Source organism: Kwoniella botswanensis, chromosome 2 (genome assembly GCF_036426115.1).
Source record: "Kwoniella botswanensis chromosome 2, complete sequence".
Lineage (NCBI taxonomy): Eukaryota > Fungi > Basidiomycota > Tremellomycetes > Tremellales > Cryptococcaceae > Kwoniella > Kwoniella botswanensis.
In genome coordinates this window covers 1,668,691-1,692,896 of record NC_088600.1, presented here as the reverse complement: position 1 = coordinate 1,692,896, position 24,206 = coordinate 1,668,691, and the positions used below count along the sequence as shown (strand labels likewise).

At 44.6% G+C, this 24,206-nt stretch overlaps 9 protein-coding genes across 9 annotated transcripts; 5 read left to right on the top strand and 4 right to left on the bottom strand.

The window, feature by feature from the left end:
• Positions 1 to 420: 420 nt before the first annotated feature.
• L199_007525 (uncharacterized protein) lies at positions 421 to 1,955 on the bottom strand (the record flags this gene model as incomplete). The annotated part of the gene is made up of 2 exons (XM_064893214.1): positions 421 to 1,637; positions 1,706 to 1,955. The coding sequence occupies 2 exons, from the start codon at positions 1,953 to 1,955 to the stop codon at positions 421 to 423; spliced, it is 1,467 nt and encodes a 488-aa protein (XP_064749286.1).
• A 410-nt stretch (positions 1,956 to 2,365) lies between these two features.
• Positions 2,366 to 2,720, bottom strand: L199_007524 (uncharacterized protein; the record flags this gene model as incomplete). Its single annotated transcript, XM_064893213.1, has 2 exons — positions 2,366 to 2,557; positions 2,628 to 2,720. The coding sequence occupies 2 exons, from the start codon at positions 2,718 to 2,720 to the stop codon at positions 2,366 to 2,368; spliced, it is 285 nt and encodes a 94-aa protein (XP_064749285.1).
• Positions 2,721 to 4,587: 1,867 nt separating this feature from the next.
• Positions 4,588 to 6,604, top strand: L199_007523 (uncharacterized protein; the record flags this gene model as incomplete). Its single annotated transcript, XM_064893212.1, has 3 exons — positions 4,588 to 5,174; positions 5,281 to 5,481; positions 5,686 to 6,604. The coding sequence occupies 3 exons, from the start codon at positions 4,588 to 4,590 to the stop codon at positions 6,602 to 6,604; spliced, it is 1,707 nt and encodes a 568-aa protein (XP_064749284.1).
• Positions 6,605 to 7,911: 1,307 nt separating this feature from the next.
• On the top strand, positions 7,912 to 10,628 carry L199_007522 (uncharacterized protein; the record flags this gene model as incomplete). Its single annotated transcript, XM_064893211.1, has 12 exons — positions 7,912 to 7,933; positions 8,064 to 8,267; positions 8,389 to 8,771; positions 8,881 to 8,958; positions 9,015 to 9,080; positions 9,171 to 9,496; positions 9,599 to 9,702; positions 9,771 to 9,792; positions 9,854 to 9,935; positions 10,043 to 10,300; positions 10,404 to 10,510; positions 10,574 to 10,628. The coding sequence occupies 12 exons, from the start codon at positions 7,912 to 7,914 to the stop codon at positions 10,626 to 10,628; spliced, it is 1,707 nt and encodes a 568-aa protein (XP_064749283.1).
• A 687-nt stretch (positions 10,629 to 11,315) lies between these two features.
• On the top strand, positions 11,316 to 13,040 carry L199_007521 (uncharacterized protein; the record flags this gene model as incomplete). Its single annotated transcript, XM_064893210.1, has 5 exons — positions 11,316 to 11,381; positions 11,637 to 11,715; positions 11,821 to 12,121; positions 12,185 to 12,602; positions 12,735 to 13,040. 5 exons carry the CDS (start codon positions 11,316 to 11,318, stop codon positions 13,038 to 13,040), a joined length of 1,170 nt encoding a protein of 389 aa, XP_064749282.1.
• Positions 13,041 to 13,372: 332 nt separating this feature from the next.
• On the bottom strand, positions 13,373 to 16,866 carry L199_007520 (6-phosphofructokinase; the record flags this gene model as incomplete). The annotated part of the gene is made up of 9 exons (XM_064893209.1): positions 13,373 to 13,814; positions 13,876 to 14,006; positions 14,081 to 14,785; positions 14,850 to 14,975; positions 15,044 to 15,485; positions 15,539 to 15,608; positions 15,663 to 15,815; positions 15,911 to 16,450; positions 16,569 to 16,866. 9 exons carry the CDS (start codon positions 16,864 to 16,866, stop codon positions 13,373 to 13,375), a joined length of 2,907 nt encoding a protein of 968 aa, XP_064749281.1.
• Positions 16,867 to 17,286: 420 nt separating this feature from the next.
• Positions 17,287 to 19,429, bottom strand: L199_007519 (uncharacterized protein; the record flags this gene model as incomplete). The annotated part of the gene is made up of 5 exons (XM_064893208.1): positions 17,287 to 17,790; positions 17,850 to 18,287; positions 18,345 to 18,760; positions 18,830 to 18,964; positions 19,072 to 19,429. 5 exons carry the CDS (start codon positions 19,427 to 19,429, stop codon positions 17,287 to 17,289), a joined length of 1,851 nt encoding a protein of 616 aa, XP_064749280.1.
• A 1,385-nt stretch (positions 19,430 to 20,814) lies between these two features.
• On the top strand, positions 20,815 to 22,050 carry L199_007518 (uncharacterized protein; the record flags this gene model as incomplete). The annotated part of the gene is made up of 2 exons (XM_064893207.1): positions 20,815 to 21,853; positions 21,938 to 22,050. 2 exons carry the CDS (start codon positions 20,815 to 20,817, stop codon positions 22,048 to 22,050), a joined length of 1,152 nt encoding a protein of 383 aa, XP_064749279.1.
• A 21-nt stretch (positions 22,051 to 22,071) lies between these two features.
• On the top strand, positions 22,072 to 22,733 carry L199_007517 (uncharacterized protein; the record flags this gene model as incomplete). Its single annotated transcript, XM_064893206.1, has 3 exons — positions 22,072 to 22,254; positions 22,346 to 22,447; positions 22,518 to 22,733. 3 exons carry the CDS (start codon positions 22,072 to 22,074, stop codon positions 22,731 to 22,733), a joined length of 501 nt encoding a protein of 166 aa, XP_064749278.1.
• Positions 22,734 to 24,206: the final 1,473 nt, after the last annotated feature.

Sequence of the window (24,206 nt, the reverse complement as noted above, 5' to 3'; positions counted from 1 at the left end):
GATGGAAGTAAAAAGCACTTTTGGTGGTTCTGGAAATACGGAAATACGGAACCAAGGGAGCATTGACAGTAGGTAGATGGCCAAGTCCTTGCTGGCGCGGAATAGGTGAGAAACGAATCGAGCGAGATAGAAGACAACAGTGATAAATTAATTACAAGTTACATAAATGCATAATATCTATGTACAACGTCAAGCCTATCAGGGTACCAAGCTAATTACAAACATCTAGTCTTTATCAAGTTTTGTCTTGCTTTCTAAATCTTGTTAATACCTTTATGACTCATATTGTTTGTTATCATGGAATACCGTTATCTCGCCAGTTTACCAATTTTCGTAACCTTCTCATCCTCCTCCCCGCAAACAAGTACCATCTCCGCTCTTCCCCAGTCCGTATCCTGCTCCTGTCCTTCTTACCAATCTCTAAACTTCCCTAATCCTGATCTTATCATCCGCGTGATACTCGACCCTCCTTTCCTGAAGTTTCAACTTATCTTCCAACACCTCTAATCTCCCCTTGAGGTAATTCAAGTTATTCAAGAGACTCGCCATCTTACCAGGCTCCATATGCTCCATATCCTCGATCCTCTCATTGATTTTCTCCAACAGATCTTTGAAGAAAAGGTTATTCTTGATATCGTTATTTTGGATGATACGAAGTTTGTTCATTTCATCTTGAAGGTGTTTTAATCCTTTTCTATCCTTACGAGTTAACGGTTGAGAATTCCTGACATTTTCTATCTCGGTCTTGAGTGATTGATTTTCAAGTTGCGAAGCGTTGTGGTCCTCTTCCAGTTTGACAATCCTGACTTTGAGAAGTAGAAGCTGCTTGGCGAGCTCTCGTGTGAAGTTCGACGCTGGACCATCGTTAGATGGAACTACCGTTTGGGTTGGAGGTAAAGGTGAAGTATCGAGAGAAGAGGTTTCAGGTGGGACTTCGGTATTGTCACGATTTGAACATTTAGACTCGACAGGATCATTTCCTGTTGTAGTTTCAGGTGAGAGGGGATCTGGTGCTCCGGGCTGGATACCTTCGACAGCCTTGGGTTCTTCTACGATTGTTGTTCTATTGCCGGAAGGTGACTTAGGTGATACTGCTACGACATCGTAACCTTCGTCAGAGAAAGAAGAGCCAGGCGAAGTTTTGGTCTCAGTCGGCAAGTTACCTTGATCATTGACATCGTTTGGACTGGATATTGGGTGATCAGAAGTATTCAAATGGAAAGGTAAGATCTTAGGAGCATGTTTGGCTTGATCAGTCATTACCTCGGTCGAAGGATCGCTGTTGATTTTGGAGGACTCGGTGGAAGCAGGTTGACAAGTGAATGAAGCGGGCTTCGATCCAGCTTCTAGTCGACTCAGCCTTTCCTTGAGTTGACGAATGGTCTCATCTTGACTATTTACCTTTGCCGCTAACAGGTCAAGAGCTTTTTGTTGTTGTCTTATGGTAGCGGTTGGTGTTTCTTCTGATTCGGTGTGTTCATGTGCGAAATTCTTGAAATCCAATTCTTTTGATTTGCAGCCCATCAGTCCGTCTCTTGATGGCGGAGAAGGATGATGGTGTTGCGAATTGGCGGGGGGTGAAGTTGATCCAACGGAAGAAGCGTCGGATGCAGAAGCGTCATGTTTATCCTTGTCGACTAAAGTAAATCACAGATGTTTCAGTCGATTGACGATTACACGAGGAAAAAGAGATTCGAGTACTTACTATCCTCTATCGCTGTCAAGAGTGTGAGCATGAAATTGTTGAGCGCTCTAAACTCATCGGTTGAAGATATTTCAGCGAGTGTCTTGTCCCTTAGAAACGGGTTCCAGAATGTCGTCCAGTCTTCGATCAACGACGGGAAGTGAACCTCTCTTCGAGCCATATGGGGGTGGATGGGATCTCCATCTTTCAAAGTTCGCAGATAGAGATTGTACACCTCTTCTGGTATTGGGATATCGGTGGGATCGGACATCTTGGATATATCCTTTGAGGTGATGAGAGGACGAGAGAGAGATAAGGTGTAAGGACAGACGTCAACTAACTTCTCATGCTGTCTGTGTGTTAGTTGGTACTGTATGAGTGGCAAAAGCTGACTGGACATGAGGTGTGTGTGTGTGTGTGTGTGTGCTGTCAACATGTGATCAAGGTGAGGCAAGGGCGTGGTCCATCGAAAGTGATCAAGGGACTTGCCCATCAACATGGCACGAGCAGAGGTAAAGTGAAATAGGTATTTAGATGCTGTTATATACAGATGCATATATCAAGTTCATAAGCAAGGTATATATCCGTATTTCTCGTAAACAACCTCGTAGCCACCAAATCATAAACCATATCTCAACTTCTTTCCACCCAACATACCATTCTGACACTTCCTCATCAAAGTTATTCCTTGAAGTACGAAGGCTTGTTAGACCCTCCAATGAAATTATATAACAAAGCCTGTTTACCTTGTTTATCCACATCTTTCAAAAATCCAAAATCCTTACAATCTTCTCCGATATCGTAGAAAGTCAACCACTTGTCAAGATCACCCATCGACATCTCTTTGATCGCAGAGGGGATGAATTTCCATTTCTATTGACATCAAACATCCTTCCAATCAGCGCTTAAGCTCGAGTTGGAAAATGGCAGGCATTAGACTTACCCCGTTGTTGGGTGTTTTGGAAGGATTGTAATCCCCTTTGAGATTTGGGATGGGAAAGGCCCATCTTTGTACCTGAAGGAGAACTCGGTTCATTTCCTACGGGTATCATCACTTAATTTTAAGATATGAAGCTATACCGCAGTCACTGTAAAATTCGAGATTTCCAAGAAGAAAAGAAAAGAGGACATGGACCATCTTTGGTTACTATACACCTTTTTTCACTTGTAGACATTGTGACGCTCTGACCCCTAGAGTGCACAAACTGAGCCATGTCAACATGCACTACATTCTTTCCATCAATTCATGTCTCATCTTTGTCGAGAACCGAAATGATCGATCGTCACCATCAGTATCATGAATAAACACGGAGTGTGGCACTAACACTGCATTTCTAGTGAAACAGTCTAGGGCGTAAAGTTTAGCAAACCATCAAACAGTCAATGCAAGCATATTGTAATCTGCCATTCATTACAGAAATGCAAGCAATGATCAGTCATCCATGTAACTACTTTTATCTCAGATCTATTCAAGCTTTCGACGGATGATATGGTAGTAATGAGCATTTCTACAAGCCTCTCACGAAATTTTCAATGTCCTTCTTCAGTTCTTCCATCTTTCGAACAACCTCATCCAATCTCTCATCGTAAGTTTGTACTTGTTTATTGAACCCTTCGATCTTGCTTTCGAGATTGTCGACTCTAGTATCGTATCTATGGATCTTGATATCGAATCGATCTACCTGGTTGTCCATTCGATCCACCGACGAAGCAATGAGATGGACTTTCTCCATCATGTGATGGAGTGCGATACCTGCGTTTGACACCGTCAGTCAGCAGCCTGGATCTAGTATCTCATCGACAACAGCTGCTCTATAACCGTTGTAAATCTGATACTCACCTTCTTGCTCGACCTTCTCGAGAGTATCAAATTTTGTACTTTTGGTGTATTCAGAGGTGAGGTGGAAGAGTATTTATACGCATTTTTTTCTTCAAGGAATGCTACAGCTCGTGAGCTGTCAGTCAATAAGTCGTGAGTTTCATCAAGCGGGCTCGTGCTGAACGAGAGATCTCTTATCGTTCCGGGCGCAAGTCGTAATGACCATGTCATACATGGCAGTCCATCATCCCAAAGTATTAATGACCGATGATGTTGGTATTGAGCATGGATCTACCAATACTATATAATTATGATAGTGCGAGATATGGTCAATCCATCAAAGTGGCGCTTTCCATTCGTTTTGGGCGTAAACATCAACTTCAAAGGACATTCTTCTGAACACAATTTAGCGGCACGTGCATTTTCATACAAACGCGAAAGTGTCAATACTGCCTTTAAGCGAGTCCAAGTCATTCACGTGCAAATGATCACCTCAATCTCGATTGTTTGGTATCTTCGAAGTGGGGCATTGGGACAATGGATTTACTAACGCTTTGCTTAATACAGCATAGTGAATGGGACTTTGACCTTTCCATCAATACGACCAACGCAAGGCATCTCGTCACGATACCTTGAGGCTCTTCTGGTTGAAGATGACGAACTTATACTGTACAGCTGCAGCGCTTTGGTATCGCAGTCAATGCATTTGATATGAGAAGCCGGAAAGTGGCTGCGTTTGCTGTGTTGTGACAGGTGCCACAAATAAACAGACGAGTGCTAATCTTAGTGGGGGTGACTACTAACGCGTGCACGTACCTTAACCTACTGAACTTCAGTTCACGACCGCACTCCAACTTGACTTTCGACTTTTTTTTTTCCAGGTTACTTCTCCCATCCAAAATAATCAGAATCAAATATACACTTCAAGGCTCACTGTTAGAGCTGTACTTGAACAACAACAGTTCTTCAGACTCGATGGTCAATCCTCAACCATAGCCATATCACCTGGTTACTCTCGAAGCCAGTGTCATCCTCATCATTCAACCACATTCAACATAAACATCCCCCAACTCTCCCATAAAAAATGGATATCGATTCCCCTCCATCCCCCTTCAACCCCGACGTGACCCAGAACTCACCTCACAAGCACCTCGAATTACCAGGATTCTCATCCAGCTTTCCCCTTCCATTCCGAGTATTATTCCTGATTGGTCTAGCTCAACTTCTTTGGGCGGTGAACTTGCATGTGTTGCATGTTTTGGGATTAGATATATCTTGGATATTGGATTTGAGGGATGATCCAGATCCACCACCATTAGATAACTCCGAAACAGAAGAGGATAGTATAGAATTATCTGTACCGTCATCTTTACCTAAGACGATATCATTAGATGACGAGCTGGAACCAGACACACCTATACGTTCAAGAGCTTCTGAACGAATCATCCGACCACCTTCGAACAAATTACATGGACCGGTATATAAGCTTTTCTTACTGTATAGTGCGTGGTGCGGGAGTGGTTGGGTCATATTTAGGATATTGACTGATGGAGTCGAAGATGAGATGGAGAGATGGAGAGTCATACCTGGGTTATTGTGGGTAGGGATATTGGCGGGAGTGTTTGTTCCTTGGAGAGGAGTCGGGGAAAGGGAAAGAGCAGGATTGAGAAGGTGAGTCAAATTATACCTGGTATAACTGTAATCCTTCACTCGTACATCTCCAAGGTAGTAAGTAGAAGCTGTCAAGCCTGATCACTGATCTTCATTTTGTCCGCAGAGCGATGAAACGTATTCTCCTGCCACCTCTTGACGCCCCGATATTCTTCTGCGATGTGATCCTAGCGGATATCTTGACGTCCTTCGCGAAGGTTTTAGGCGACATGTGGATCTCAGCTTGTCAGATATGGTTAGGGGAGATAACACACGGAAGAGTAGGGAGGAGCGGTTGGGCAGGCTGGATCACGTTGGCTATGGTCAGGTGAGTGAGGTTTACACCAGAGTCTTCGCGATTTGAGAATAAGGGGAAGGTACTGGGGAGAAGTAGTAAAGCGAAGTGGAGAGGAGAATGTGGAGTCGAAGAATCCTATTTATGACCCAGTCTTGAGGAAATAGAGGAGGCAAGGTATTGTATGGGACAAGAGGATATTGAGAAGAAATGTGCTAATCGCATACACCCCATTAGTCTTCCATACCTGCTAAGGTTCCGACAGTGTATGTTAGAATACTATCAATCCTCCTGGACGTCTTCCCGACCTCTCGCCAACGCTCTTAAATACTTCTCCGCCTTTCCCGTCATCTTCCTTTCTGCAGCTCAGAAAACAGTCGTCAACGAAATTGCTACTCAGAAGGGCATCAGTGTTCAAGAATTAGGCGAAATGCACGATCGGTGGTTTGGAGAGCACCGTTTGTTTAGACTTTGGCTATTAGCAGTGTGCGTCAACTCCATGTTCAGCTTTTACTGGGATGTTGAAATGGATTGGGGATTGGCGCTGTGCGAGGTGGATACGTGGTTAGGACCGAAGGGAGGAAGGAAAGAAACTGCTCTGGGTATCCTCAATAGTCCTCTATTAGGTGGAACGAGAAGTGGACCAAGAAGAGGAAGTAATGAAGGTCTTGTCAATAAGATCAAGAAATTTTGGAATGGTTCAAGAAATAATACGATAAATCATCAACGATCACCTTGTCCAACTCCCAATCCAACTTTCTCACCTGAAACTTCATCTCGTACTACTTCCCTTTCCCTTTCCCCGCCTTTATCCACAGCAAGATCTCTGTTCGCGTTTGGACTTCGACCGATCTTACTCCTCCCTGATCCATTGGTATATTACCTCTTTGCGTTAATAGATTTGGTATTGAGGTTTACGTGGTCATTGAAATTGAGTAGTCATTTACATACCATTAGTGAGATTGAGAGTGGAGTGTTCATGATGGAAGCTCTAGAGTTGATTAGAAGGTGGATGTGGGTTTTCATAAGGATCGAATGGGAGGCGGTCAAGATAGGTGAACTGGCCAGATTCGGTAGATCTGGTGGTGGTGGGAGTGGGGCGAATGGAGGAGCTGGAGCGAGTACTTTATGGGAAGACAAGGATGAAGATAGATAGATTTTGGTTTCGGGATCATTATGATCCTTTCTGCATATATGCTATATGGACTTTCGCATCATAGATGAGACAATATTGGTTTGGTTGAATCAGTTTTGGTTTTATATCAATTTTGCATGGATACTATACAACATAGATAATTGATACGCTTTGCTGATATGCTAAAATACCTCTAGGAACAGTACAGTTTTACGATGATTTGTGACATCTTACTTCCTATGATTGTTATCTCTTGAGACCGAAGAGGGCAAGGCATGGATGCAAGAGGAATGAGGAGGATGATTACGAGATCGTAGCATTACCACTTCCTACCGAATGCTTTCTGCGAAGATCGATTCAAACGATGCGAAATGTCAGCTAACGTGTCACAGCTCGTAGATAGACGATGTCGCTCAGTTCAGCTGAATATGCAAATGATCATTTACCTGGACGCATTCCCTAAAGGCCTTAAACTCCTCCTCGCACATTGATTTAGAAACTTCCTGATATGATTTACCAACGCATTTACCGTATGCCAATGACTGTACAAGTGGGTCTGGATGAGCTAATATCCTCCTAGCTTGCATACTATTGATGTAATCAATCCTTCTTCTCCCTGTTTACGAACCAATCATGCGATACCAGTAGAAGAGTTTCAACAAGGAGGAAGGGAAGGAGTGAAATGATACACCAACTCACCTGAGCTGAGCATGATTTCGAAGCTTTGGCTAATGTCTTCAAAGGTGCCTTGTCCTTGAATGTCGCCCTCGCTGGCATCTTGGTAGGCTTAGTGATGTTGAATATGATGGTTGTGATTGTTGAATTGTCGATCTTGAATCTTTCGTACTTGGCTTGGGTCTGTCTCTTGGAGACGGTGAATGGTGAGAGAGTGGAGGTGAGAGATACGACTATGTGGTACGCCCACTTAACGCCCCCCAACTCTCCGCTTTCGCACGCTCGCCAAGAATGGTGTATGATGTATGTGGTTACCAAGCAATGGCAATTAGGTATATACCATACCACTCACTGCATATCCATTCAAATACAACAAAATCTTATTCATCGACCATCAATCAGCTACCATCTTTCATCAGTGTGGACTACAGACCATCATCAACAACAACGAAGACCCAAGGCGTAGAATCCCAAAAGCGAATCATCGATCCCATCCTAGGAGAGGCGTCACCTGCGTTAATTATACCCCTCACAACTGAATACACCTAATTGACGTTGGGACCTCCGCCCACTCTTGACGTGACGAAATCATCAATCTTTCATAGGACCATCCTTCATTCCAGCAGATCCGATTGGAAGTAGAGCAGACCACGATGTCTTGGAGAATTGGAAAGAGTGAGTAACCATCACCTCGTAAATGAATTGTGGAGATGGGTACATGAAGAAGCAGAAGCTGTGTAGATAGGGAAGTATGTCATAGAAATTTATAGGCTGATACTGATAATACTTGCATGTAACAATGTAGAAATAAAAGATTCAGGATTCTTAGGATCAAAGCATCATCATTCCAATACCGCATCAACGGTTACCCCCAATGATATCTCCCGTTCGACCACACCTACGCCTGGTAACCCCCATCCGGATGAGGTTGCTAAACCACCTGTGGCTAAGAGTGGTATGTTGAAGATTAGGGTGACGGCTGCTAAAGGATTGAGTCTACCACAAGGAGGTGAGTTGTTCTCTTTTCGACTCAGCGACCCGTGATAGGTATGCCGTATCTCATAGATGTATAACCATATCTCACACGAATCCGCTTGTTTTCCAAGCTGACTAATCTTCCACTACCTTAGTCCCCGTCCCAGCACCTATCCAAGCCGCCCTTTCCTCCCCCACAGCATCCTCACCAAGAGTACCTACAAACTTAAAAGCAGGTAACCGTGACTCCCTCCAGAGAAGACAAGTATGGTGGTTACCCTACGTTGTCTTGGAATTCGACAAGAACGAAGTACTCGTTGATGCCTTGGGAGGTGACTTGTCATCACCTGTATGGATGTATTCGGCTACATTTGACGTATCGCGTATTTCGGAATTATCCATCACTGCTTATCTCAGAACCACACAGCCCCATCAGGAACAAGATGCCTCGAGGAAGGGCGGAGAGGAAGGTGATGATATGGGTAATAGCGATTTGTGTTTGGGTGGAGTTAGGTTCACGCCTGATTTGGATGTCAATGTAAGTACATATCTATCAAGCTCTGCCTTGATCCTTGTCCTGGATATTCTTCCTTTTCATCACGTGCGTTTGGCATATGAAAGCTGACTTGATGAATGTTTCCATCTAGAAAACAACCGACGAGTGGATAAACGTATCTGGCGGTAGTGGTGCTTTCCATGTTCAAGTGTCTTTCAAACCTCAACAGGTGAGCTAGTATCGCCTGACTGTGGAGATAGAGCTTAGCTCATTTGCTTTTTGTAGGGCCAACCATTGACTATCGATAGTTTTGAACTACTCAAAGTGATCGGTAAAGGATCATTCGGTAAAGTGAGTGATCAAGCTGCCTTTTCTCATCTCAGGAAATCGCGTGTGAGACATAACAAAGATCTGACATACCTTTTTCCGTTGCTACCGTAGGTAATGCAAGTTCGAAAAAGAGATACGTTACGAATCTACGCTTTGAAAACCATCCGAAAAGCACACATAGTCTCGCGATCAGAAGTAACGCATACATTAGCAGAGCGAACCGTATTAGCACAAGTCAATTGTCCTTTCATCGTACCTCTAAAATTCTCATTCCAATCTACCGAGAAACTTTACTTGGTGTTGGCGTTTGTAAATGGAGGAGAACTGTTCCATCATTTACAACGGGAAGGTAAATTCAACGAAACGAGATCGAGGTTCTATGCGGCGGAGTTGCTTTTGGCTTTGGAACATTTACATGGATTCAATGTAATTTACCGGTGAGTAATTGCTTTTCCACAAGTAGACAAGGGTAAAAGACTCTTTGTATGGCCGGTGTTAGAAGGATATCCGAATGGATTATTGCTGACGGCTGTCCGTAGTGATTTGAAACCTGAAAATATCCTGCTCGATTATTCTGGTAATATTGCCTTGTGTGATTTCGGTTTATGTAAACTTAACATGTCTGCTTCTGATACTACGAATAGTGAGTCAAATAATAGCTTTTTGTCTGTGCAAGAAGCAAATTCTGACATCTGATTCTTTGCAAAACAGCTTTTTGTGGTACTCCAGAATAGTGAGTTCGACCAGTATCCAAATGGCAGTATACTGTGCTAATGTCGGCTGCCTTCTGTCAGTCTTGCCCCCGAATTGCTTTCTGGTCATGGATATACCAAATGTGTAGATTGGTGGACTCTCGGTGTATTGTTATATGAGATGGTGAGTGAAGTGTGCTCTTTTTATGGCGTGCCGGACAAAATTGTCATGTTGCTCTCATAAGGAGACCTTGCATCGGTACTTGATCATATACTGATTCATCCGTCTAGCTTACCGGTCTCCCACCATTCTACGACGAAAATACCAACGAAATGTATCGAAAGATTTTATCTGATCCACTTCGATTCCCGGATTCAATGGGGTCGGAAGCACGATCGTTGTTGACTCAATTGTTGAATCGTGATCCGGCAAGAAGACTGGGTGTGAATGGTGCCCAGGAGATTAAAGATCACCCGTTCTTCGCTAAACATATCAAGTTCCAGAAGTTGTGGAATAAACAGATTCAACCGCCTTTCAAACCTGCTGTGGTGAGTAGCCTCTACTTACACCCCTGTCATCAGGCTCCATCTTGCTCTGCATCGCAAAACATGAAGGCACACGATACTGACTGTTATCATCGAATTAAAATAGGCAAGTGCGATAGATACTTCCAACTTTGACGAAGAATTTACCTCTGAAGTACCACTCGATTCGGTTGTCGATGACTCTCACTTGTCACAAACTGTCCAACAGCAATTGTGAGTTCAGTTGGGCTTGACACTGAACGATGCAGCTGACGTGCCTTTGTTTTGTGTTGGTAGTGAGGGATTCTCGTGGAGTGTATCCCCTCTTGGTGAATCCGTTGGACGATATTAGTCGTGATAGGTTTCCAGTGATCGTTTGATCTCTTGGTTGTCAAGTTGAATGGCAGAGTAAAAAAGACGATAAAACGATTGAAAATCGATTGTTCATAATCGTTTATTGAACTCTATGCGATACCTTATGCGATATACCTTCTTTTGATGACAATTTTCTTGTTTTTCTTGTTTTCGATCATTACATTCATGTTTATATATATATATATATCATTAGTAGACGAATAAAAAAAGACTTGCCTTATCTGGATGATTCGATGTATTTGTGTTTTCTTCCTTCCCTCTTATTCGCCCGTACCTCGACTCATCTATTATGCGGCACGCTTCCATGAACCCTCAAGATATAATCTGATAGGTATAAAAGCATAGGCAGAAGACGGATATACTCGAGCACTTGTAACATGAGTGAGGAGTGCAGCTCCTTTGATCCGGTGGTTACCGGGACGATCAACCGATCAAATGCGATCGGATTTACCGGACCGGGACGGCTATGAATTCCACTGAAAAGGATATAAGTGTCTTATACATATCCCTATATCTCTTATCTAGTTGTACTGACATCAGCTATACATACCTAGCAATCGAATCGCAACTGTACAAAGTCTCACGAAGTCATTGAGTGCACAAAAATTGTCAAGAAATACGACTCATCTTGAAACAAAAAGAAAGAAAGAACAAATAAGAAAGCATGTCTTTGGAAGGTAAAACATCACAAGTCGCTATTGTCTGTCATGACGGCAATGACCTAAGGACGGTGAGTAATACGTCTCTTTAGAAGTGTAGGGACGAGGGGGAGGGAGAAGGGGAGGAAAATGGGTGCTGAGGGCGGTTGAGAGTAGGGTAGTCGAGGGGTCACCTGTGATTCGTCGATGTCGAGCTTCTCTCTGAGCTGAGCGAGGGATCGTTCTGTAGAAGTGAAGAGAAGATGTGGGTGCGGGAGTGGGTGACAGAGAAGATATCGTATTAGATTTGAAATGAAGCTGATCCTGATATCGAATGTCAATCGTAGGAACAAAGAGAAATCCCTCAACCTAAAGATGGAGAAGTTCAAATTCAAGTAGCTGTCACCGGTCTCTGTGGATCCGATCGTAAGTTGACGATTATCCCCTTTACTTGACTAGTCTCTGAGTGTACATGCATGCACGAGAGAATCTTCTGTACTGGGTATTGATATCGATGTTGGTGTTTTACAGTCCACTACTACCTCCACGGTGCCAACGGTATATTCAAAATCCGTGAACCCCTCGTCCTAGGACATGAAGCTGGAGGTATCATCTCAGCTGTCGGACCAAATGTCAATCCAGATTTCGGATTGAAAGTAGGAGACAAAGTAGCTATGGAAGTTGGAGTATCATGTAAATCATGTAAGAACTGTAGGAAAGGAAGATACAATTTATGTAAGAATATGAGGTTCGCCAGTTCGGCGAAGACTTTCCCTCATTTGGATGGAACTTTGAGGGAGGTCATGACTTGGCCAGCGGAATTGGTTTACAAGTGAGTAGCAAATATTCTGCCTAGTAAACAAAGACTGACTGTTTCGTTTCAATTTATTTGTAGACTCCCACCAACACTCGACCTCGCTCTCGCAGCTCTCGCCGAACCACTCTCAGTAGTCCTCCACGCCTACCGTCGAGCAAACCTCCAACCAGGTGCCAAAGTCCTCGTTATCGGTACAGGTGCAGTCGGTCTCTTGGCATGCGCATTAGCAAGAGCATCAGGATCAACGACAGTAGTAGCAGTGGATATCGAACAAGGCAAATTGGATTTCGCCAAACAGCAAAATTGGACAACTGGTACTTTCTGTTTACCCCGTGGACCTAGAGTATCGGGATTGGAAGCTTTGGAAGCTGCTGAGAAATCTTGGAAAGCCCTCAAGGAATCTGACGCTGTCCAATCGGTCGAAGGTCTTGAAGATGGTTTTGATGCTGTCTTTGAATGTACCGGTGTTGAAAGTTGTATGCAGATGGCTCCTATGGTGGGTTCAACCTCAACTTCACTCTCTGATTTTGCTCTCTTGAGATCGTCCATCTCGCTGGTCGATATTTCCCATCATGATTGAACACCTTCAACGAAACCTCACTAACGCTCGAGATCTTCACACTTATAGGCCGCAGCGATCGGTACCAAAGTCCTCTATGTCGGTATGGGCACCAAAGTGCTTTCCCTCCCCTGTGGACCCTCTTTACTCTCCGAAGTAGATCTGATCGGAGTGTTCAGATACGCAAACACCTACCCTGACGCTTTGGCTTTATTGGCATCTGGTAAATTAGGTGATGTAGGAGCTATGGCATCGCACTACTACCCATTGGAAAATGCCAAGGACGCATTCGAGGACTTGAAGAGGGGTAGGGATGCCAATGGGAAGACGGTCATTAAACCTATGGTAGGTAATTTGAAATTGGTTGGAAAGTAGGTTGTGGGTCATATACGTAGATGTAGCTTGTTAGTTGTTTGATATTGATATTGATAGTTTCATATCTCGGATGTTATCTGCTGTCATTTTATCACGTCTGTATCTCTACCGATCAGCGATTGGAGAACAAGGCAGGCATATCACATAGAACAGTACATCAATCAGGCTCGTATCAATACTCAACAAACCTTCTATGCATGAGTCCATAAATTTTCATTGGATTCCATATAATTCCTAACAGTTATTTATATACTTGATCCATGGAGTCACATATTTCCAGATTGAGTTGTTTAACCTTAGATTTACGATTTACCTTCTCTACTCCCTAGCACCTATGAAGAGATCAATCCCTGTCTACCACCCATAATCTCAGCCAATCTCTTGATATCAGACCACCATTCATCTTTACCTCTTCTCAATTTCATATCCGTATGTTTCAGAACCTCTTCCATCGTAGCATATACAATCTTACTTCCTCGGATCGCAATCATCGTAGCGGTTTCGGTAGAGTAAGAAGGTTTCTTATGTTTCGCTCCACTACCTCCTCGGTGGGTTATAGACGAAGTTTGAGAATTAGGCACAGCATGTTGTTCGAGGAACTGCATACACCTCAAAGCCAATCTTGCAGCTCGAGTACGATCCATTGGTGAAGGTGTACCACCCTGCATCGTATGACCTAATGAGGCGGATCGAGCGTCGAACAGCTCTTTACCTTCTTCTTTGAAGATCTTGGTAAGAACTTCGGTGGTATAGATGGAAGATGATTTTTCGGATCTAAGGGGAACAAGAAATTACAATCAGTATCTGATATGATACCTTCGTACGAGACACCCACTTGATTACCAGTCGACCTTCACTCTTACCCTTGGCATCTAATGAGTACCTCTTAGTCAGGAACTCCACATCCTCTTGGAGGAGTTTGAGTGAGATACCATCTTCGGGAGTGTAGACCAGTACAGCACCGACCTTTACGAACGAAAGCAAAACGCTCTTATCAGCCTACAGACCTTTAGCTGTATGAATGCCTAGTCTCTACTCACAGCCAAAGCACCCATAGTAGCTAGGTAACCACTCATTCCACCTTGAGTCTCCACTACGAACACTCTGTTCCTACTTGCCGAAGCGGACTGTCTGATGGCATCACAGGCGTCCACCAGGGCGTTCAGGGAGGTATCACTACCCAGAGAGAAGTCCGTCATTGGTACGTTGTTCGAGATAGTTGCTGGTAGGTGGACCATGGGGATTTGGAAACTTGGGTAATTGGCACGGTTCTGTTCGAGGATCATGAGCGAATGGAAAGCTTCGAATCCACCAATAACCAATAAACCGTCCAAAGCATGTCTCTGGAACCCTGCAGCGACACTACCAAGATCGATACTTGGTAATGTTCTGTTAGTTCCTAATTCTGATCCACCTCGAGTAGTCCAGGTGTCCACTCTGAGCCAAGAGAGTTCAGCGACGTTATCGTCTAGTAGACCTTCGAACCCGTTGTAGATGGCGACAGGGGTATGACCTCGATTGTGACAGAATCGAACAGCTTGTCGGGTAGCGGCATTCATACCTCCCGCTGGGGCACCGACATGTACAATACCGATTCGGAGTCGCTTGTCTTTGGGTGCCTCTTCGTTGATTGCAAGTGACGAACTGATCTGGAAGGCTTGTAACATCTCTCGGAACTCGGAGTCTCGGTGGCTCATGGCTGTCGCGAAGTCTCGGTTCTCAATGGCTTTGGCAACAGCTTGAGTCTGAGGAATGAACAAGAATGAACAGTTAGTATTGCTACTTGAATAATCAAGACGTTAAACTCACCTCGGCGACAGCTTCAAGAAGAGGTACTTTGATGATCTTGTTTTCTCGGGTACCGATCATATACGAGGGAGTTTCGGGTGTAGCTTCGAGAAGAGCTTGGACGGCTTGTACACCTTGGAGGGTAGGCTGTATGGGAACAAGATTCATCAGCTTCACCCACTGGTGCTGCATTCGAGATCGGTACAAAGACCCACCAAGATTCTATCATAAGCACAGGGTCTTCCACCTCGTTGAGTGTGACCCAAAGTAGTGACTCTCGTATCCAATCCTAATCTATCAACAAGGATATCCTTGACGTAATCAGGCTTAATAGGTTTGAGGTTCCTGTCCAGAGCACCTTCTGCGACAATGACGATAGACTTCCTTTTACCGACTTTTCGGTGAGATTGAAGTAAGTTGCACATCTCAGTCTCCCAATCATCGGTTTCGGGTGGGGATTCAGGGATGAAGATGAAATCTGCTCCCATCGCTACTCCCGCAAGTAGAGCCAGCCATCCACAATGTCTACCCATGACTTCGATGACGAATGCTCGAGAATGGGACGATGCGGTAGATGCGATAGAATCGATAGATTCACAGATTCGGTGTAGAGCGGTTGGCGCACCGATAGTGAGATCGGTCATGGACATGTCGTTACTGGATCACACATTAGCTGAACCACAGCTGACGGGGTATGATACTCGACTCACTCGATAGAACCGACAAGACCAACAATGTTCAAATGTCTATAAGTCTCTCTTTGCTCCTCATCGATTTTGCCTAAGATAAGGACTATGAGCTAGATGTTACGTTTGGGGACGGAAATTAGCTCACCGGTAGCAAGGAGTTCGTCCATTAGACTTGGCCATTCCCCTCTCAACTTGTCTGCACCAGTCAAAGAACCATCACCCCCACATACGGCAAGACAGTCGATACCGTACTTGATCAAGTTGTGGGCAGCTTGAAGTCTTCCTGATCTTTCCCTAACTGTGATCCGAAGTGAATTATTATCAGCACAATTTGAGAACTCACATGCGGACCCAATGAGGGAGAATACATGGGGGCCTGAGATTATGACTCACAAGAAGGACATCTGGAACTACCAATAAGCGTACCACCCTCACCCAACCAACCTCTCACATCATCCCATCCAACTCTAACTATATATCTCCCTTTTAGGGATTTACCTTTCTCATCCTCATCATCGGCAATTACCATAGATTGTAATCCGTGAGCCTGCATCTCCTCGATATCTCCCTCTCCCGCACCATCCTTGAGCAGCTCTCCGAATCCGAAACTCAACGGTGCGTTGGATAAGGGGGCAACACCAGCCGGATCGGTAAAGTGGACTCTGTCCTTCTCCAGATCTTCTTCGGCCTGTGCGTTCAATTCATGCGTGGCTTTTTCCAATTCCATCTGTTTCGAAGGTGGTAACGAAGAGAATGAGACGCTCTTGGTGGGTTGTAAGACTGGTGATTGATTTGCGGATGCTGAGGGTGTTCGTCGAGGTGTTGTGAATGGTGTAGGATCAGTTGCGTTACCTCGGACAAGTCCTTCCCACCCTTCTCGGATGATGTAGGCCTGACATCCCCTAGCGATAGACTGTCTGACCACAGCACGGACTGATCAAATCTATCGTTAGCATCTTCTTAATCATAGCGACGTATAGGTGACCTCGTCGACCCATCACAACTCGTGAGAAATATGAAGGTGATGCCAAGAAAACGCAAAAAGACTCACCAGCAGCATTCATACCAGCACTATCACCCCCACTCGTCAACACCGCTACATTCTTTTGTCTCTTATTTCTCGCAGCTGGTGACTTCGTACCATCTTCCCGTACAGTAGGTACCGTTATACCTTCAGCTTTGTCTAGCAGACCCTCGGGAATACCCTCAAGGTCCTTTGTCTGGATATCTTCTTGGTCTCGGTCCTGAGGGACGGGTGACATAGCTTGCGATTGTGGTTGATCTACGACGTAGTTTGGGTTGGAGATAGTATCTTGGACGACTGAGTCGATGGTCTTGCTTGATAACATGATACTCGTAGCGTAGATGGATAGAATGTGGAATGTTGTATGATGGTATGTTGTGGGGATGTAGGCAGATGCCGCCGGTTTTGATGGGAAATGATGGGAAACGAGTGGAAAAAGTTTGAGGGTATGACGTGTGATGTCAGGTGTTTCTTCAACTTTATACCGTGGCCCCTAAAAGAGGCACCCTCCCTTCACTTTTACTTTAGCACATTCATGCCACGTCTATAGCATCCTCGCTTGGATAATCCCATACATATGGATTGCTTGACATCATCCTATCCTACCATCTGCTGATCGGGTACGGATGGAACATACACAGTCACACAACTTACAGTACATATTCATATACATGTCTGTGTAAACAAAATACAAATAGCTCTGTCCCACGTATACATAAGATCATAAGATGACACAATCAATCTCCTAATTATCATTCCCATTCTCATTCTCATCGATATCCATCTCATCACCCATCAAACCCATGATCTGATCTTCTACGGATCTCTCATCTTTCTCCTCGTCTTCACCTATACCTTCATATATACTTGACGAAGGTATACCAACGACTTGACCTCTCGGTCTCTCTTTCATCAGTTGTCCAACAGTATCCAACCAATGTTGTCTCGTCGCTACTAACTTCTTCAGGTTCTCAGGTACAGGTGGTTTACTTGATGATCCACTCGCATGAGCATTCTTCTTATTAGGTGTTGAACCATATTTCTTGATCCTTTTGGCCCATCCACTCTCGATCGATTTCTCAATCCCTTCTAACAAGTTTTGATATTCGTTATATGCTAATCTCTGTTTGGCTATCTCCGCTAAGCGACTCTTCCTAGCTTCGTTCAATGCCGTCTGCTGAACTAGTAGACGTTGACTCTGACGTAAGGCCGAGGTGATCTCATCGTCTTCTCTATTTGAAGGATCATACTGAAACAGGAGTACATTCAGCATGAGCGATATCACGACCTAGATCACGGGGAACTCACCTCATCATGTTCCCCTAACAACATGACAGCTTTCAGTTCCTTTTTCATCCTCTCCTCCAAATCTACCACATCTACTTTTGCAGGTTCCCTATCTGCCATCTCAGCTTCCAAAGCAGATGTATCCTGTTTGTCTGCATTATCATTCTTATCTTTCCTGTCTCCGAAGCCTAGTCTGCCCACTACAGCAGCTACCACTCTTTCCGTCAGACTACCTAAGCCCCTCTGTTCATCTACCAGTGTTTCGTCACGCAATTCCGTGGTAGGTACGAAATGAGGTAAAGTCGGAGGACCATTAGATTGCTGTAATATCTGTTGTTGTCGCAAATTCGGTACAGGCAGACGAGGGGTGGTACCGGGGGGATTGCCATCTTCCTCGTCCCATATTTCAGTATAATGTCGACCTCGTGCAGGTATCTCATATGATTCCGGTGCGTCGGCCTACAATGCCATTCACAGTTAGCTTGTATCACTGCAATCCTATCGTAAATGACTTACCTTGAACCCTAACATCGCCAAATCATCTTCCCTGACATCTCTCAAATACGGTTCCACGCCACTCCAGAAAGTAGGAAAAGCAACTTGAGAAGGTGCTTTAGCATTACTAAAGTCCTCATCTACCTCACTCTGCTTCTTCGGTCCGGGTTTCGTAGGCTTCTGTACACCTGGTCGAGGGGGGATGAGAGGTCGAACAGGCACAGAAGGGAGTGAGAAGTCTATATGACTTGATGGGCCGGTGATCGGAGGGGTAGGCGAGGGTTCAGTAGGTGGTCTGGAATGTTTTGAGTGTGACAAGGGGTGAGACTGGGATAATTTCAATTTTAATCCAGAGGTGGAAGATTGGTGAGGATGCATATGATGGCCAAGTTGAGGTGGGGGTGAAAGATGGGTTACGGATCGATCTCGAGCTTGGGCTAAGCACAATCACAAGAGCAAAATCAGCCATCATGATCTTCCACTACATATACGAAGAAGAAACTGACAAGCAGCTTCATCATCACTGTCCATGACCCTCTTCGTCTTCTTCTTCTTCACATGACCACCATATGTGATGGGTGTTCCATGGCCATGCCCAGGTCTGAAGGATGCACTAGATGCGTTTGAAGGTGCAGGTGACACTATGATCCGACTACATCGATCAGTCCACATATCTTACATATCGTCCTTGTCACCTAGCTAGGGATAGAGAGTAGTCAAGAGATATTGAGAAAGTCAAAACACTCACAAGACGTTCTTTCCCTCTTGACCCTCACACTCCCGGGACTAGCAGCTTTCTGTCTTTGAGATTCCACCCTAGCTCTTTCCAGCGCTTCCAGTCTCATACCGGCCTTCTCGTTCGCTTCCAACGCAGCTCTTTCCCGCTCCTCATCCTCTCGCTCTTTCCTTTTCCTCTTTTCCTCCTTCTTACTCTGACCGAGATTACTTCCACTTGCCGCTGCAGCTGCGGCACTTAATGCTTTATTGTGGTCCAGCAGATGACCCCTAATTTCTTCCAAGCTATGGACACTTGGTAAAGGCGGATAGGAGGTCGATTGAATTAGGGAGAGGACATGGGGTTCGTAGGTGGACGGGCGGATCGGCATAATGGGAAGCAGTACAGTCGGCTAAAAGGAGCCAAACAATAGTCCGAGCGGGTGTTGGGGTACGTGTAGGTGATCACCAGTATATATATGGTTTCAGCATCAGACTGGATAGTGGTTTACGGAACGTAAAGTGAATCTCGAAGAGTAGAGGAGAAAGAAAGGTAAGGTAAGATTAGTGTGCAAGCTGAAGTCAAAGAGTCATGTTGACGAGTTGATACTCAACGGAAGGCCATGCGTATCGCACGTGTGTGCAAGAAGGCTGTCTACATCTTACGTAAAACAAAAGATCGAACAACATCTTTGACGCGATAAGGAATAGAGGAGAGTATCTGCGAGGTGTTCTTGTCCATCTGTTCATTCTTCCCCATAAATGATTCAATAATCAAGGTCGGCTACCGGTCATGACCATCCCTTCCTCACAACTTAGCGAGAGCATCGATGTGCACTGCATCAGCCCGACATTGCCTCCGAATCGCACGTCAATAAATTAATCAATCAACCACCAATGGCGCCTGCGCCCCAGCCGACACCAAGAAGGAGCGAGCGTGTATAATTCGCTTCGCTTCCTACACGATACATCAAAAAGCTTGAACCTCTTTGTGGAGTACACGTACATACTTATAACAATCAATTATAAGATCCGAAGATCAAATACGGTAATAAGGTTTCAGCTCTATTGTGTGGGTGTATATCTGGTGGTGATCAGGTACTTTGGACCTACAAGTCTCGTGTCATTGATCATCAATAACACACTGACCTTTATGAAGTCGATTCAACGGCGTGGCTGATTTATTGTGATTCCTGAGATGTAGCTTTGCCTCCTTCATATCAATATAGTATTGTACTAACGTATATTGTCAGTTGTAATCAAACAAGCTTAGCTTCCTAGATTGTAATCAAACAAATATCATCTGACCAATTCCCAAACCGTCCTTATGCACGACTGCGTAGATACACCACTTATTCGGTTCGGCTTTCATGATACCTTTGAACTCTCGCTTCGACCGTGACTTAACAGAATATGATCCTTCTATTTACACCACTTTGATTGTGTTGTACTAACGTTACAGCCCTTTTTAGACGGGTCATCTCCGCTCTCCATCAGATACTCGGTGATCTCGGCTGATGGTGATGGTGATGGTGATATGGGGACTGCGAGGCTATGAAGTGAAGGTCCGAGTTCATCTTACTCAACTCCACCGACTACGGAACAAAATGAACTGGAGACGTCTTCTCAAAAAGGTTGAGAACAGGTATAAATACCTTCAACTTCCTCTATCGACATTCACACAGAAATGTCTTCTCCTTCATCCCATCTCATTCCAAGTAATCCATCCATCTACCAAATCACCATAACTAGCTCCATCTCAATCCCAACTGAAATCATGTCGGTCTACGTTCCTCCTCCTCAAATGTCTTCACACAATCCCACTCCCATTACTCAACAGGGATATCAACATGCCCAACCCCAACAACCTCATGGTCAACATAGTCAATCGATCTTTCCCCAACAACACCAAGCTACCAATGGAGGATATCAAAGTTCCACTCCATCTAACGTTACCAGTCCTACTCACTCCACTATCACTATCACCAACGGTACTACCATTCCCGTGGTTCATCCTTCCACTATCCAAACTATCACTCCTATTCTTCATGGTAAACCCGTTACCGCTACCGCGTCTGCAAACGGCGTGATCGGTGTGGGTGGTACCCCTGTAGGACCTACCGCTACCCAATTAGGAAGTGTATCAGTCCTCAACCCCGTTAACCCCGTTCCAGGATCAACCGCTCATTCAGGAAGTACTTCAGTATTTGATAAATCAGGTAGCAATTCTGTCCTCGAGCATGCATCTGGAGCTACCTCCATTCTACTTGAGCCCAAATCGAACCAAGGTCAATCGGAAACCAGCGGTGGTGTTATAGTCTTCAACCCTTCTTCGACTTCTTCGGGTATCAAAGCAGACGGAGGTCCAATCGTCCTAGCTCCTCCAGGTGGTGGACCAATAGTCGTCGTCGATTCTAAGCCTAATACCAATACCACTGAATCTAACGGAGCAACTGTAGTCTTCAATCCTTCTGGAACCCATGGAGGCAACTCCTCCATCGCCCAATCAGGGAGTAACACAGTTTTCACCTCATCCGACTCTGCCATCGCTCGATCTGGTGTTCTACCAATCCCTCAGGAAATCATCGATAAAGTCAAGTGGGAAACTGAAGCATGTTTTTACGTCCCTATTGCCGCTAAGGAATTAGCAGAGAAAGGTGTCATCAACCTACCCCTCAACGAAGATGAGAAGACCAAGGCGCATCAATTGTTGGATTACTGTTTGTTCGGTGAGGGGGCGAATTTGTATAGGAACGTGTTGGCCAAAGGGGATGCGTTGAGATTCAGAGAGAAGCTGGATAGCTTTGAGAAGAAGGGTGAGTGATCTATTGACTTCTTTTATTATTTCTAGTATATGCCTTTTGATAGACTGGCCTGGCTGATTTTGACTTCATACATAGCCGAACACCAATCGACCGATATCAACATCGGTTCAATCAAAGATCAACTCAAGTTCGAACTCAAGAATGAACTCCTCGCCCAGCTCAAAGCGGAACTAGGAGCTGAACTTTGATCCCAACTCAAAGCTGAAATCATGGATGAAGTCCATACCGAGATCTCCAAGATTAACGGAAGGATCGATAAACTGCAAAACTACGTGGTTGAATTGCACATTAAACAGAATGACGAGCTGTCAGCTAGGATCGTAGCTGTTGCGAATAGGGTTGATGGATTGAAGAGAGAATTCAAGATTTTCGTTGATCAAGTTCATATCAAGGTGAGTATACCGTATCCCACTACCCTCTTTATTCATTCTCAATCGCCGAGATACTCGATGCTGATATGAGTTGGTGATGTGGGATATATAGGAAATCAACAGAGTCCTTTTAGCTGCTGGAAGATGGGCACATCCCGTTCCTACTCTCAAAGGGAACTATGGTCCTGAGAAACTCGAGACATGGAACGATGGTGTAAGTACAACTTTCTTCCCGTCATCCCGGCTCATATGTAAACACTGTACTGACTGTAGGTGATTTACAGCGATGGACCTTATACGTTCCCGACGTAATCAAGAACCTCCCCAAAGAGCAACTTGATCAATGGCTCGAATCATACTGGATCGGCGAACATTCACGAAACTTCACTTTTCTCAAGGACGTCCCTGTTCACGTCAAGAGAGCTATTCTGTTCTATTTCATCGGTGGGAAATGCGATCCTAATTTCTTCCCTAATGAACAAAAAGCTATTCACTTCTAAGTATTGGGATAGAGGGCACTTGTGGAGCGTCATGGAGAGGAAGGGGATTGGGTAAAACGGCGTAGATAAAAAACATGCCTTGACTAGTTTTTAGTATCTAGATCTTTTGTCGTTTTGGATTGGAAGTGACTGGAAATCTCGAAATGAAACAAAGTAAATACAGTAATTAATCGCATTATGGGATGAATGGAATTTGTTTCGGCTGCCACACTGTCAGAAACAGTTAAATATAACATACTTCGTAGTGCTGCTTGAAAGGGGTACGTTGATCCTGTCCTCTCACAGTGTCATACGGTGCTGCTACATACATCATCAACACAGGAAGACTTGGTGGGTAGATGCGTATACCTCCTAGCATACGCATAGTTAGAATCGTAACTTATCGCATGCAGAAGTGGCAGAAAGAGTACGTCCCCCCTTACCTCATCTTCAACCTTATATGCCCAACCTTGCTTTCTTGTTCGTCAAGTTTTCGGTAATCTGAAGATTGTGCGGCTCTCTCTTGTCGTTCTATTCATTTCATGTTTCATTCATTTCCTATATCTGGTCTAAATCATTTTGATCGCCGTTTCAGAATGACGTCCCACCCCCCTTGTGACTCTTGCACTCCCAAGTGCATCTCCATCCCTCCCGTTCTCTTCGTCAAGTACAGGGCATCTCCTACCCAGTCTCAAGGACATATTGACTCTGGGCTATCGAACGCAGATCTGGGTGAATGGATCTCGAGATGCGATGATATGATGAAAGAACCCAATATCGATTTTGAAGTATTGGGTCAAGTGGCGAGATTCAAATATAGGGTAATTTCGCAAGCTCATGAGGAAGGTGAGTCCATGAAGGACCCGCTGTCTATTAAGCCCTGTTTTGATCACGCGCTGAAATTCGTTGTATTGGTGATCGGTAATGTGGTAGACCCAGCTGTCCCCGCATCGTCTCAAAAGGATTATACCAGTAGAGAGCATTTTGATGATCTCCAAAAGCAATTCGAAGATCAGAAAATGAAAATTACCAAAATCCAAAACGCTCTTCAAGGATTCATAAGCCCATACGAAACCGTCGACCAAGACGAGTACATACCGACACCATCGGCACCTCACACAAGGTACATTAATACAAGATATACTGATAGTGATGAACGTGAAAGTAATCTTGGGCCTTTTGGTAAATCCCGAAAACACCTCGGACCTTATTTACCTTTGTATTCGGCTTTGCCTTCGCAATGCCCACCATATCCTAATTGGCCTCAACCGCCAACTACGACTCCGAACAAGTCAGTTGAAGATGATTGGGAACAAATCTCCAACACTACAGAGTCCGATTCAACTACTGAGAATGACAAAGACAAAGTCCAAATTAAAGACGAGATTAAAAAAGACGTCCAAGCTATCGTCAGCTCGAGCGGACAAGGACAAAGAAGTCGTCAACTCCTCAACACTCATCTCATTCCTGAACCTACATCTTGCTGTAAAGATG